Below are 15374 nucleotides of genomic sequence, written 5' to 3'. Positions count from 1 at the left end.
ACAATTTTTGATCTCTATTTCAGATAGAATAATTTAATTTAATTTTATTCCTGAGTGGCAAGGCTGCCCTAAATTTTACTTATTCTAATGTATTTGGTTGGTGACCTAAGAGGCATAGGGGGAAAATGCTAGCTCTTGAAATGAACCAGGGCCAGCCAGATAGCTTCAGGGACTAATACACCTGCTTAGACAGAGTGCAGCAGCTGGAGTTCAATCCTGGGGATGCTGTGCTGGCCCCATCCACAGGGCATGATGCGACTGAGATTGAGATTGGGTGTGGTGGCATGGTGGCTATAATCCCAGTGCTTGGAAGGTTGACAACAAGAGGAGCACTATGAGTCTGATATCCATAGTAAGATCCTGAATACCCTGTAGATCCAGTACCAAATACATTTTAAAAAAGCGAAATGAACCAGCTATGATACTGGTGAGAGTGCCACAGTGAGGAGAAGTAGACAAGTGTACTGCATAACTTGGAACAAAGTAGATTAGAATTATTTGTTTTCCCTGCAAAATGGATTTGAGGGTGAACACCAATCCAAACATGACTTTAAATTCCTCTCTATGCTTCTTCCTTGGTTTGGTACATTCCTATGAATTTCTCATTTAAGTTGTGATATGTGTATATTAACTTGCTTTACCTGAAAGGCATTTCCTCTCTTTTTAGCTATGTCTGATCTGGAGATTGCAGCCCAATCAATTAACTTTATTTTTGCTGGCTATGAATCCACTAGCAGTGCTCTTTCCTTCCTTATGTATGAATTGGCCACTCACCCTGATGTGCTGAAGAACCTGCAGCAAGAGATTGATGAAACTTTGCCCAATAAGGTGAGTGGATGGTACCTGGGAAGAGGTGTCTCCTTAACAAGAAAACTTGTAGGCCTTTATTTCTTTCACCAACCATTTATGACAGATTCAAAGACCAAAACAAAGAGAGAATTAAGGGTAATGAATGCTTCTTACACAAGTAAAAGTTATTTGAAGTACAGTCATGGTGTACTCATTATCAATTACCACAATAATATCAAGTAAAACCAGCCACAGAATTTCCACTACATGTAATAATGAACACTTATTTCTAAACTTTCTGATATCAAACTTTTTGATAAACCATCCTGCTGATGTCACTGGATGTGCTTGCTATCAGCTGAAGAGGAGGCCTTTGGATGGGTTGGGCAGGCTGACTCATTTCTGTGCACACATCCTTAACCTCCAGTCATAGAGCTAGAGATGAGGAAGCTAAGAGATGAGCCATTGTCTCTCTTTTTTTGTTGTTGTTAAACTTTTTTTCTCATTAACTTTATCGAAAATCAATAATCATATAGCATATTAAAGTTATAGACAAATATTGAAGTGTGAAATATATAAGATATAGACAGAGTGAATTTCAGAGAAATATTTCTGAAATGAATATATAGCATGAGATTAAAAATAGATTATACATTGTAAATAAATTATTTACAAACAGATAAATATAACAATAAAAGTTTTCCAAAATAAAAATGAAGAATTTACCAGTCATGTAATAGTCCGCTCTGTGCCAAAATCAAGAAACTTATATTCATATAATCAGAATTCCTGAAGTAGAAAGGGGTAGGCAATAATTTTTTATTTTATTGAGAAACAAATAGTAATGACACAGTTTCAAAATTGATTAATAGGACAGTTTCAATAATTAATACATTGCAGGGGCCAGGGAGATGGCTCAGTGGAATAAGTGCTTCCCTGGCAAGCTCAAGGGCCTGAGTTCTAATCCCTGGTTCAGCAAATAAATAAATAAATAAATAAATAAATAAATAAATAAAAATTAATACATTGCATATTGTTGTCTTCATAGTGGTTATTCATAGTACAAGATGCACACATGAGACCCTTCCAAACATTGTTAGTACAAATCTTTCTTCCTATTGAATTAACAGAAAGTAGCTGTATATCTATCCTATTTTGTATATACAGATACAAAATGGTCCTTCATTTGTATCCTCTTTTTTTTTTTTAAATTTAGGCAATAAATATTTAAAGATTAAATACAATGAAATCTTTAAATAAAGATTTAAAGATTAAAGATTTCTGAATTTAGTTGAAATTATAACACCACATTTCCAATAAAAATGAAACCTTTGTACAAGAAATTTGAATAAAATCATACAAAGATACAAAAATGAAATTGCCCAAAACTAATTGTAAAGAAAAAAATCATTAAAGCATACACATAAAATATTATCTATGGAAGAACAAAATGAAATAGCATCATATTAAACATTAGAAAAAAACCACCAAGTGTATAAGAAACTAAACTAATTAATTCAAAGGACTGAAAAAAAAACTATACTCATTGAATTTTACGCTTAGCAAACATCCCTTTGAAAACTAAAAGTAAAATATTTTCCAGTCATACAAACTAAAAATATTCAAATACTTCCAGAAGTAGCATATGAAAAATAACAAAGAGCATAATCCAGAAGGCAAGAGAAGTTTCTGTATGGTCCTGGATAAAGAATAAAGTTCTCTCAAAATGGTAGTTATGCAGGACTATGTAAAATGTATTAGATGAACCCATTTAAAAGGTCATTGAAGATTTCTACAAAACAGTATCAATCTTATGTTGGGATATATACATATTTTTTCATACGTGTGTGTGTGTGTGTGTGTGTGTGTGTGTGTAAAGACAAGAAAGAATATAAAGTCAGTGGAAAATGGAAATGTACTTTTTAAAGTTTCTAATACTAGAAGAAAATATCATACCATCTCTTATAAGTAGATTGTGTGTCAACGATACGGTATAAATCTTAAAACAGTAATTAAGATTAAACAATCTTCACAAATTAATTACAAATTAATTAAAATTTAAATATTTCAAAACAATTGAGCTAAAAAAAGCTTTCTTGATAGCAAAGAATTACTAAGAATAAAGCATAACATAAATACTGGAATGACAAATATATGATCAGCACTTTTAACAGTTTGGGGATAGAATATCACACAAAGTTCTAGTATGCTGTGGACATGGACAGTGTCCATCATGCTTAGTGGTGGCCATATGTCACTTGTGGGACTGAGCTACTGCTATTTTATTGATATCCACCCTGTAGACCCAAATAGAATCATGCCCCATAGGGTGCAGAAGTGCATTTGTAGAGTATGCTTAAGGAAAATATTTTGCTGCTGTATACAAAAAATAATTGAAAGACTACTTTTGTATACCTCTGTGTCATTGTGAAAAAATTTTTTTGGTGGTTTTTGAGGATTTTTAAAATTAATTGTATTGAGAAACAAATAGCAATGAGACAGTTTTAAATCCAATTAGTAGGACAGTTTCAATAATAGGTACATTGTATATTGTTGGCTTTGTAGTGACTATTCACAGTGTAAGATGTAGACATGATATCCTGTCCACAAACACTATTAGTACAAATCTTTCTTCTCATTCAATTGAGAGAAAGTAGCTGTATATCAATCTTATTTTATATGTACAGATACAAAATGGTCCTTCATTCATATCTTCTTTTTTGTTTAGATTTGTCAGAAGTGGGTATTCCATTGCTATTTAAATATTGTAGGTGCATGAATTCAGCAAAATAATCTCATATCATCCAGTAGTCCTTAGATGTTCTTTGTCATGGAAGTATTTCACTTCTCCATTATACTTGAAAGAGAGTTTTTCAGGGTACATCAGTCTAGGTTGGAATTTGTTTTCTTGCAAGACTTGAAGCACCTTGCTCCATGCTCTTCTTGACTTGATTTTTTGTGAAGAGAAATCTGCCATTATTCTTGTGGATTTTCCTTTAAATATGATCTGTTTCTTTTCCCTAGCAGATTTTGGTATACTGCTCCTGTGCTGAATTTCTGGCAGTTGGATTATTATATGTCTGTGTGTGGTCTTAATTGGGTTGATGTTGGAGTTCTATATGCTTTGCTTACTTGAATGTCAGATTGTTTTCCCATATTTGGGAAGCTTTCTTCTATTACTTCTGTCCATATTCTTTTTATATCATTTATATTGACTCCTTTCTCATTGATGAGTATTATACTTAACGTTGTTCAATTTTGCATCATCTTGCAGATGTTGAATTATTTTTTCCTACATCCTAGTTGTTTTTAAGAGATCTTTTCTTAACTTTTCACTAGCAGCAATGGTGTCTTCAAGGTCTGAAAGTCTATTTTCACTTTCATTCAGCCTGTTTTGCCAGCTTGTGATTGAGGTTTTAATTTTCTGTATAGCACTTTGAATTTGCTTCATGTATTCTATTTCTTTCCTACATTGCTCATTCAAGGATTCCGTCATTTTTCTATTTTCCTCTATTTTATTTTGTCAGTGTCTTTAGAAGCACTTAGTACTACTTTTTTTATCATTTTTTTATTTCAGAAATTATTTCTGATCTGATTTCCTCTATACCATTCTGTAGTTTTTTTTTTCATCCAGTGCTATTGTTTCAGAGATTTCATGGGTATGATTTCCAATTTCTTCTATGCTATCATCTCCTGCAATGTTCTGGGTTTGGCTGGGGACTGAGAATGCATTTTGCTCTTTGTCTTTATCATTTTATATAGCATTGTCTTTTGACCTTTGATATAGAGCTTTGATAGGGTTATTATCTTAGTACCAGGTCCAGATAGACCAAATTCAAATTTGTCCAGGTGGAGGTGGGTGTGTCTTGCATCTGGCTGCTGTGTTCCATTTCTTCCTGCTGCAGACCTTGGAGGTGAACCCTCTGTGCCACTCTGGCAAGATGTTCTGCTCCTGGATCAGTTGAGTGAGTCTTGCCTCTAGCCTCTCACCAGGGAGTTCTGCACCAGGGTTCCACACCAGGCCTGTCTGATGGAGAAAGTTCCACTCAAAGACCGGGTCTGGGCTCTTGGTTGATTGAGGATCTGGCAGGCCTTGAGCAGTCTCACTCACAGGGCCTGGGTCGAATCAGGATCCAGTGGGCCCAGGCCATCTTACACAGAGGACCTGGGCTTTGGATTGAATCTCTGGCTCCTTTTAACCTGTGAAATACGTCCTCTGCTATGGCAAAATGAGTGACAGTGACATGGTGCCTACATCCTTTGCACATATTTGATCAAGATAGAGGGCTATTGGATGTGATGCCATTTTACCTCTGGGGCTGACATGACTGGCTTGGCAAGGAGGTGGGCACAAAGGCTTTCTTTGGAGCTCACAATTGAACCTCAAAGCAGGAGTCAGGGGGTTAGGAAAAGTGTGATTTCTTAGACTCCTTAGAAGTTTTACTGTAACTGATGTTGTGTATCTTGGTATTAAAAAACACAAGAGTCACTGTTTGCCAAAGAAAGTACAAAGGATAAGATTCTCCCAAATTGTTTATATCATGTTAATTTAATACTGTGGTTCATCCAAAGAAGGAATCATCTGCCTCGTTTACAACAGCAGACTTACTTTTTTCTTTCTTTTTTTTTTTTTTGAGTGACATGTGCTCCCTTTTTGAAAGGTGATGGCATGTTTTATCTGAGAATAATGGTTGCTGTCTCTCATATTTGTTTATGTTTTTACTCTCTCATGAGAAATGTAAAGCAGACCTTGATAAACCTGAGGATTTCAAGGTCCATTATTCACCCCTGTATGAGTTATTTTTCAGTTCTCTTAAAATTATATAGTACTATATACTCTGAGTTAAACATATACTCCAAATCTCAATTTGTCAAAATATTGCTTTTTCTAGGCAGTTCCCACCTTTGATGCCCTGGTTCAGATGGAGTACCTGGCCATGGTGGTGAATGAAACTCTCAGATTATATCCTGTTGCTAACAGACTCGAGAGAGTCTGTAAGAATGATGTGCAAGTCAATAGAATGCTTATTCCCAAAGGGACAGTCGTGATGATACCAACATTTGCTCTTCATCGGGACCCAGAGTACTGGTCAGAGCCTGATGAATTTCTCCCTGAAAGGTACTGGGACCCTGGGAAGGGAAAAATACTCTGAACCAGAGTAGTCTAAATATTTTATGATGTCTTCTACTGGAAATGACATATGTTATGGATTGTGTCTTGTTGTCCCCCAAAAGCTTCATGCAGTCAGGAGGCAGACTTCTAGAGTTTGTGATTATCTCATGATCCACTGGGATTATGAGCCTGAGTGCTACACCATCCCAGGGGAAGTTAATTTGCATTACAATGTAAGGAGGGAAGAGAAACTAGCTGCTTGAACTGCTGGTACTTCTCCCTTTGCTCTCTTCCTATTTGCAGCTGTCATGAAGGATTGTTCTTTTTAAATTTTATTGAGAAATAGATATCAATGAGACAGTTTCAAAACTGATTAATAGGACAGTTTCAATAATTAATACATTGCATATTGTTGTCTTCATAGTAGTGATTCATAGTACAAGATGCAAACATGATACCCTGTCAAAGCACTATTGCTAAAAATCTTTCTTCTCATTGAATTAAGAGAAAGTGGCTGTATATCTACCATAACTTTTGTATATACAAATACAAAGTGTTCGTTCGTTTGTATCCCCTTTTTTGTTAAATTTTGTCAGAGAAGGGCATTCCATTGCCATTTAAATATTGTAGTTGCTTGAATTCAGCAAAATAATCCAATATAGTCCAGTAGTCCACAAGAGTAGTGGATTATCTGTAGGACTGGTAACATCAGAAATTGTTGACTTGAGCCTTTTAAAGCTCAGCTTATTAATATGGGTTTACTTTTCATACATCTTTATTATACTTTTCTGCTAGATGGTTAAGACCAAGATAAAGCAAGGTCTATATAACAAGAAATGTAATTTTTGTGTGTGACAAGGTCAGTCAAATCCCCTCAGGATTTAGCCTGAAACCCTGTACCACAGTTTGTAGATACTTTGAAAGTGTCAGCCATGTGGATGAGTCACAGTCATTGCTTGACCACTTTGCTCTCTGTGAAAGCCTGAGAGAATATTTTCTTTCCATGTGACTCTCCTTAGGCACACTGTACATCATCAATCACTTTCCTCTGTGGCCCCATAATCTCCTTGATCAGAAAATTTGGGACATCACTGAGCCATAGGATGTTTCAATATAGGTATTCTTATGTCTTGAGTTCTCACTGGCCTTGAAAGGGTAGGGCCAAACTGTTGGCTGTTCTTGTAGCCCTTCTTTTTCTCTAATTTTTGGTCTGACAACTTAAGTCATTAACCCTCCAGAAGATAAGCTTAATGATATTACCCTATAACATAACTGAAAGATTCTTCTCTGCCATGTGCCAGTCTGACTTGGAACCAGACAAGTATGGGCTGAAACAGTCAGTAACTGCAAGTTAAATAAACCTTTTGTTCCTTTATTTTGGGTGTCAGGTATTTGTTCCAGCAACAAGAGAAGAGTAACTTAGATAAAATATGTGCGATGGTACATTCATTTGCTTGTATGTCTTTTTTTTGTCTTTAGAAGTTTCTTTTATACTTACAAAGTGATAATTATTGTCAAAATATATAATTAGATAAGAGTGAGGGAGAGAGAGAGGGGAGGGAGAGAGAGAGAGAGAGAGGGAGAGAGAGAGAGAGAGAGAGAGAGAGAGAGAGAGAGAAACATGTCCATTTATAGTCTCTGTGCTGCTGGGACAAAATGCCTCCCAAAATTAAGGAAGGAAAGGTTTATTAAGCTCAAAGTTTGTGGAGGTTTCAGTCCATACTCAGCTGGCTCCAAGACAGACAGGCACATGGCAGAGGGCAGCATTTCATGGCAGCAGAAAACAGCCAAATAGCCAATGGTGGAGTAGTGGCTAAAGAAGCTAGCAAACCTCTCTCCCTTCCTTACATTGTAATGCAGATTACCACATAGAAACTAGAGTAGTACTGTTATCCATAATCCCCATGTTGTCTCCTGAATTAATAACATACTGTAGAATCTGCCCCAATGACTGAATGAGGCTTTGGGGTTGGGGAGGACAACAAGATACAAACCACAACACCTAGAAAATAAGATACTTCCTGATTGACATATATCCATGTACAGTATATATAAATTTTTGATGACAAGAATTTCAATGTTTTCTTGTATTATGTACTACTTTTTATTTACTATAAATTACAAGCTATTTACTTTTTTTAACTGATCATACAAATTATTCATAATTTACTTAACCACTAGTGTAAATAGATAAATTTTGTTTCCTTTTAGGGTTTCTATACTATTCCCCTGCGGCCTTTGACTTTACCTTCAGCTTTAAGAAGCTTGTTTCCACCATCCAGTGGCTCCCATTTCCTGTAGTACGACTGAATAGTACAGGATTACACTTGAAAGGGTCTGAGGATTCCTCTTCATGATGACATGGTCTTTTCTCCAACCATCATCCTGGGCCAGCTCCCTCATTCAAAAGCTAAATCTTCTGCTGTGTATGGTTCAGAGAGAACTTTCCCTGAAGTGTCTTGAATGGACTCTGTGGGGAATACTGAGTCAAGTGCTCAGAAAGTGTTAGTGATGGGGTCAGAAAGTTATAAACCTAAATATTGAAAAACATTTACTGTGGAGAATATTTTTCATATTAAAGTATAATCTATGTCATATAACACTATTCATGTGTTTACATGGCCCATCACTTACCCAAACAGCCATCCACCCATGTTAGTTGTCTCATCCACACACTGACACAACCCTCCATGGACTCCCAACCTGTTCTTAGCATACTATTTGTAAATATGTCGAAATGTTTTGCAAAGTATAAGAACTGTCTTAAAAGTACATAATTTGGTGCCCTCATCACTTTTCACAAATCTATAGTTTTTTTTCCACTAATTTAAACACAATATGATGAATTAAGTTTCATTGAAGGTACAGAGCTAAATGAATACATTTAAGTAAAATACAGCTCTGGTGGAGGTGATAGACAAAGGAGTCAGTGATAATAACCCAGGAATGAACGATCCTATGCCCTTGAAACATCACCTGATTTTAGACATGTGTTATAACTTAGTGTCATAAGCTTCTGCCTCTCAAGCACAAGGTCCTGAGTTCAATTACTGGTACAAAAGAAATCATTTTATTTTACCCATTTTATTTTATTTTATTTTATTTTATTTTATTTTATTTTATTTTATTTTTTGTACCAGAAATTGAACTGAGGGCCTTATGTTTTCCAGGCAGACACTTTGCTGCTGACATACATTCCTTGCCTGACTTTAACTTCTACTGGGAGGAGAAAAAAGAAAAAAAAGGGAAAAGTTGTGCAGTATGAGCAGGTAGAGAAGATTACCATGATGAGAACAATATGGGGGAGGGGGGTGGGGAGATGGCTCAGCGGAATAAGCGCTTCCCTGGCAAGTGCAAGGGCCTGAGTTCAATCCCCGGTTCTGAAAAAAAAAAGAAAAAAAAAACAATATGGGAAGGAAAAAAGGAGAGGAAAGAAGTGAAAGTAAAACAAAAAACAATTCATCACTGACAGAGGTTTTTCCTTCTTCCTCAGTGAACATCTGACCAATTTATGTATTTTCTTTCACTTGCATTTCTCTTTCATTCAGTCTAACTCCTGTGTGCCTTCAGATTGGAAACGTATCACTAATCTGAATGAAATTCTAGTGTATAATGACACATTTCAAACAGCATTCCCATCCTCTCATCTCAATAATACTTGAAGTTTCAACATAGTAGGGGAAGTGGAAAGGGCCTTTATTTTATAATTCTCAGAGGAAAATAATTATAGAAGGATTTGCAAGCAGCCCACAAATACATCCTGTGGTTTTTAATGTTTCATTCACTTGTTCTTATGTAGTTTAAAATTATTTGTTAGTAAATTTTGTAGTACATAATGGTTACATTCCTGTGGGAATTTGGTGCATGCACATAAAAATTCTTAAACCTTTTGCTTCCCTCCTTCTTCTTGCCTCCATTTTTTAAACCCTTTCCCATTTGGGAATCTTCTATCGCCCTACTGCTTCTTATTATCTATCTTCTTTTTGCTTGTTATTTATACTTTGGGTTTTTCACATAAGAGAAATCATATGATATTTAAGCTTATGTACATGATTTATTTCACTTACCAAATGACTATTTTCCCACCAGATTCAGTAAAAAGAACAAGGACCTCATCAACCCTTACATATACATGCCCTTTGGGAATGGACCAAGGAACTGCATTGGCATGAGGTTTGCTCTTATGAGTATGAAACTTGCTGCCATCAGAATCCTGCAGAACTTTTCCTTGCAACCTTGTGAGGAAACACAGGTCTGTACACTTTTTGTACACATTGTGTTTTATTGAGGAATTCCTTTTAAGCTAAAATATTCACACACATAAAAAAATCAACATTCACCCTCTAGTTTTTTTTTTTTTTGTCGTACTGGTGATTGAACTCAGGACCCTGCACTTGCCAGGCAGGCACTTATTCTACTGAGCTATCTCCCTGGCCCCTAGTAGTTTGTTCTGCAGATCAAAGGGCATATTTGGACCCTGGAAATGGGCTTCAATGGCTCTTAAGTTCTGAATCTATAGATTAGTGTCTGTATTAATTAAAAGTATTTTTTATTTTTAAATAGAAGCAAAATAGTAATTCAAAAAATATAAAGATCAGATAGAGTCCATGTAGACTGAGAATACAATGTAGCAATATAATAGTATTGTCTTAGTTACTCTTCTTTCATTGCTGGGACAAATACCCAACACTCAAAATGAAGGAAGGAACGGTTTATTTAGCTGACAGTTACTGGAGGTTTCATTGTTTTAAACAGTCTGAATTACATAGTAAGACAGAAGAGAGAGGGTCAGTGACTCTGTCTTCTCTAAACATCTCCTCTCTGCCTTAGGCGGCCTCAACTGAAGACACTGGGGTGCAACCGTGTCCAGAATGACCCTGTCACACCTCAGAAAGACCGATAGCCTTGGGGGGGCAGTCCAAGAATACAGTTTAAGGGTTGGTGCCACACTGGCCCTGCCACTCTAGGCCCACCCTGGCCCTCTGGCCCTGCCACTCACTGCTCCTTGAGCCATATCTACCTCATGACTTACATGAGGCTTTGCAGAAACAACTATACCCAACCATAACAAGTATAAAGATCACATAGACTTCATGTAGGTTAATATTACATGATTATAAATAGTCTTTTAAAAATTGAGTTGCTTTAAATTAGTTTCAAATTACCTGGAGGTGAGATATGTTGAACACAGTTGTGAACTGTAACAATCACATAATCATGAGTTTTGAGTGGTGTTCTTCTCTACCACAACTTCTAGAAGGCCTCTTGTGGCTGTAGTTCTCAGCCATTGGCCATACATTACAATCACTAAATCATGTTGCCTCTGTGTCTCAATTACTTTTCTCTAATTGCTGGGACAAATACTCAACACACAAAATGAAGGAAAGAAAAATTTATTTAGCTCAATTGCTGGAGGTTTCAGTCCATACTCTGCTGGCTTCAAGGCAGAGTGGCTTGGTGCCATTCTGGGTCCTGACGTGCCTGCTGTCACCAATCTGGAACATGGCGCCTTGTGGCTTTCTCCTCAAGGCAAAGTCATTTATGCTTGGGGTTCTCAGGCTGCAAAGTGTGGATACCTGCTGCCCCCTGTGATTCCCTCAGGCCATCATTTCATTCTGAGCAGTGGAGATCTCAGCTCTGTCTTTGTAATCCACAGGGTTCTTGGTGCAACCTTTGTGGCTAAACTCACATTTTAAATCACCCTGCTGGGCTCTTTGCTATTGATTCTCAATGTAAATGTGACAAAATGCCTCCAGTAACAGCCATACCATTAGCCCAATATTTGGCTGATTGAAATACCTTTTTAAAGGTTAATCAGTCCACCATGCTTAATCTCAGTCTCAGGCAGTCTCTGGACATAAGCAAACTTCAGATACACATTCTGCCAAGCAGTAACACAAGTCATCCGGAGTCCAACAACCAATGCAGTCCTTTTTCACAACAGAAACCTCCCCAGCCTGGTCTTTATAGGCAGGATTTCTATTAGCCTTCTGATCTTCTAAGATCTGACCAGAATTTCCCATACAGAACAGCAGGAGGTGTTCCAGCACTTCTCTTATACGCGACATCTCTGAAACTTTCCTATCTCTTCCCATAAACCATACCCAAAAGCCTGTAAAACACATAGGCAGGTTTAGCCACAGCAATGACCCCACTTCTCTGGTACCAAATTCCATCTCAGTTATTGCTCTTTCATTGCTGGGACAAATACCTGACATGCAAAATGAATGAAGGAAAGGTTTATTGAGCTCACACTTACTGGTGGTTTCAGTCCACACTCAGCTGGCTCTAAGGTTGAGTGGCTCATGGCAGAGAGCAACTTTTCATGGAGGTAGCAAAGAGCAAGAGGAGCCAAGGGAGGAGTAGCAGCAACATAGGCAATAGAGAAAACGTCTGTCTCCCTTAAGTTGCATTCAGGCCACATGCCCAAGTTTAGGTGTAGTACTACACCCAAAATCACTGCAATACTAATACCCATAATCCCAGCCTTAATCATGAACTGATCTCTAACTCTAGAAGTCCCTACCCCATGACTGCATGAGACCATGGGGGGACAACTAGACACAAACCATAATACTGTGTCATCTTATCATATTCCTCTTCAGAAAGCTCCTTGGTGTCACATTCTGTTGCTTGGCAAGAAGTTGCTGAAGTTTCTTTGTAAACAATTCCTCTGAGTATTCCTCTATGTGTTCCTCAACATTACCACTGTCTACATGCAACCCTATGGACTCTGCTGTAGGGACATTCTCACCAACCATGTGGACATTGGGAGGCCCAGGCTGCTCTACATAGCCTTCAAGGTCTCTCTGCTGTATAATTTTAGGGCAAACTTTCTTAGAAGCAGATCTCGGTGTTCTCAGAGAGACATTGTGCTGGGATTTCTCAGTGAACTCCACACAGGAAGGATTATGTAATTTTCCTTCCAGAACTCTTTAAGGGTTAAATTCGAATCTATGACCATCTAGAAGCACTTCAGACACAGTTCCTCATTGTATAGCATTTTGAAATCAAATATTGCTAATTTCAAGTTGGTCCATATGGTACAACAGGGGATTTGGATTAGGTATGAGGAACTCAATTGAGAACCATAGCAATTCTTCAGCCAGTTCTTTCTCGAAAGCTCATGGGTGAGCAGGAGCATTGTCTATGATGAGGAGAGTCTTAAGTGGTAAACATTTGTCTTCTAGATATTTCTTTTCTTTTCTTTTCCATAATTTTATTGATAAACAAATAGCAATGAGACAGTTTCAAATCAAATTGGTAGGACAGTTTCAATAATTAACACATTGCATACATTTCTCCCAGTGGTTAATTGTTGTACAAGATGCTGACATGATATCCTATCTATAAGCACCATTAGAACAAGTCACTGTCTTCATTAAGAGAATGTAACTCTATATCTATCTTAATCATTTTGAAAGCACAGATACAAAATGGACATTCATCTGTATACCCATTTTTGGTTAAGTTCCGTTATTTGAATATTATAGGTGTGATAACTCAGCAAAATAATCTAAAAGAGTCCAGTAGTCCATAATAGTATTGGGTCTTTCTCTTGACTGGCAATGTCAGAAATTGTTGAGCTGAGTCTCCTACAGCTCAACATAACAGCATGGCTTTACTTCTAATATTTTGTTTTTATACTTTTCTGCTGGATGGTTAAGAGCAAGGTAAAGCAGGACCTATGCAACAAGAGTTGTAGCTTTTGGGTCTGATAAGGTCAGTGAAATCCCCCAGGGTTAATCCTGAGCTCCTGTACCTCAGATTGTTTGTCAGTGTCAGCCACGTGGATGATTCACGGTCATTTCTTGGCCAATGTGCTCTTTGTGAAAGCCTGAGAGAAGGTTTTTCTCTCCATGTGACTCTCCTTAGGCACACTCTACATCATCGATCACTTTCCTCTTTGGCCCCATAATCTCCTTGATCGGAAAATTTGGGACACTGCCGAGTTACATGACGTTACAGTACAAGTTCTCATATGTCCTGAGTTTTAATTGACTTTGGAAGTCTAGGACCAAAATGTTGGCTTTCCTTGTAGCTCTCCTTTTCATCTAATTTTGGTCTGCAAACTTAGGTTGTTAACCCTCCAGAAGAGAAGCTTATTGTTATTACCATAAAACTTAGGCTGTTAAATTAACCTCACTATCTATCTGCATATCAAACATCTTAGGCATAATATGGAACAGATATTTTTCATCAAGTATTAATATGTTGAGCTTTAAGTCCATACAGAATATGACAAAAACATTTAAAAGTAGAATATATTTTAAAAATAGGCATAAAGAATTATATACTTCTTATGTTTGCACATAAGTCTAAAAATCTCACCATATACAACCTTCAAGCAGGAAAGTCCCACAGTATTCCTTTCCTGTCTTTTGCTTTCATTCACCACCTCCTTCGTTTTGAACAACCATCTACCCAAGAGACTTCATAGCAGCAACTGGCATGTCATGTAAAGCAGCCCGTGTTCAGAAGACCAAAATGACAGGCACTCCAATCATGAAGCTACTATTACAGATTACCATCTGCAGTGCAGTTGCTTAGTTCTCAGGTATCAGTGTATATAGTTAGTCAGGGTGAGAATCTTTCCAATTAACAGATAGATTAAAAAAATCTTCTGAAGATTTTCATTGCCTTGCCCATCTTCTACATATAATAATATGGTTTGACATTGTCATGCTTCCAAAATCTTCTCCTTTCCCTCTCTTGATTAGTTAGTCCTCGAGATTATGCTTCACTTTTACTTGTATTATACCATTCTATTTTTATTTATTTTTTGAGTTCTTCTATGAGGGAAAATATATGGCATTTACACATATGTGTCTGGTTTATTTCACTTATGAGTATATGTTCAAGTGGCATCCACTTCAATTAAAGGCTTGGAGTTTATCATTCTTAATAGCTGAATAATACTCCATTGTGTAAAAATACCAAATCTTTTTCAACCATTCCTCAGGTGATGGGCATCTTGGTTGTTTCCAAGATTTGGCTATCACAAATTGTGCTGCTATGAACATAGACACACATATATCCCTATGATATGATGTTTTGAGATCCTCTGGGAAAATTCCCAGTAGAGGGATAGCTGGTTTAAATGGGATTTCCCGTCCAACTTTTGTAAGGAGTCTCCATACTGATTTCCATAACAATTGCACCAGTCCACATTCCCACCAGCAGTGGAGAAGTGTTCCTTTTTCCCCACAGCTGCTCCAACATTTCTTGTTGGGTGATTTCTTTATGATAGCCATTCCTTCTGGGGTGAGAAGATATCTCAATTTTTTTTTAATTTGCATTTCGTGGGTGGCTAGTAATGTGGAGTATTTCTTCATATATTTATTCCCTTCTTTAAGACGCGTGTATTCATCTCGGATGCCCATTTCTGGATTGGGTCTTTAAATTTGGAGGTTCTGACGTTTCTTAGTTATTTATAAATTCTAGAGAGCAGACTTTTGTCTGAGTACTTATT

The 15374-nt window shown here is 37.1% G+C and overlaps 1 protein-coding gene across 1 annotated transcript in view; it reads left to right on the top strand.

The window, feature by feature from the left end:
• The first annotated feature begins 669 nt into the window (after window positions 1–669).
• Window positions 670–15374, top strand: part of LOC101576230 (cytochrome P450 3A4-like) — a 43240-nt gene continuing 28535 nt past the window's right edge. The window contains exons 1-3 of the mRNA XM_023708684.1: window positions 670–828; window positions 5682–5908; window positions 9992–10154. Of these exons, the coding sequence (XP_023564452.1) occupies window positions 670–828; window positions 5682–5908; window positions 9992–10154 (549 nt within the window). The remainder of the gene's footprint in view (window positions 829–5681; window positions 5909–9991; window positions 10155–15374) is intronic.

Source organism: Octodon degus, unplaced genomic scaffold (genome assembly GCF_000260255.1).
Source record: "Octodon degus isolate 3935 unplaced genomic scaffold, OctDeg1.0 scaffold00457, whole genome shotgun sequence".
NCBI classification, from domain to species: Eukaryota; Metazoa; Chordata; class Mammalia; order Rodentia; family Octodontidae; genus Octodon; species Octodon degus.
Note: the sequence above shows the minus strand (reverse complement) of the source record. Positions and strands in the feature narration are given on the sequence as shown.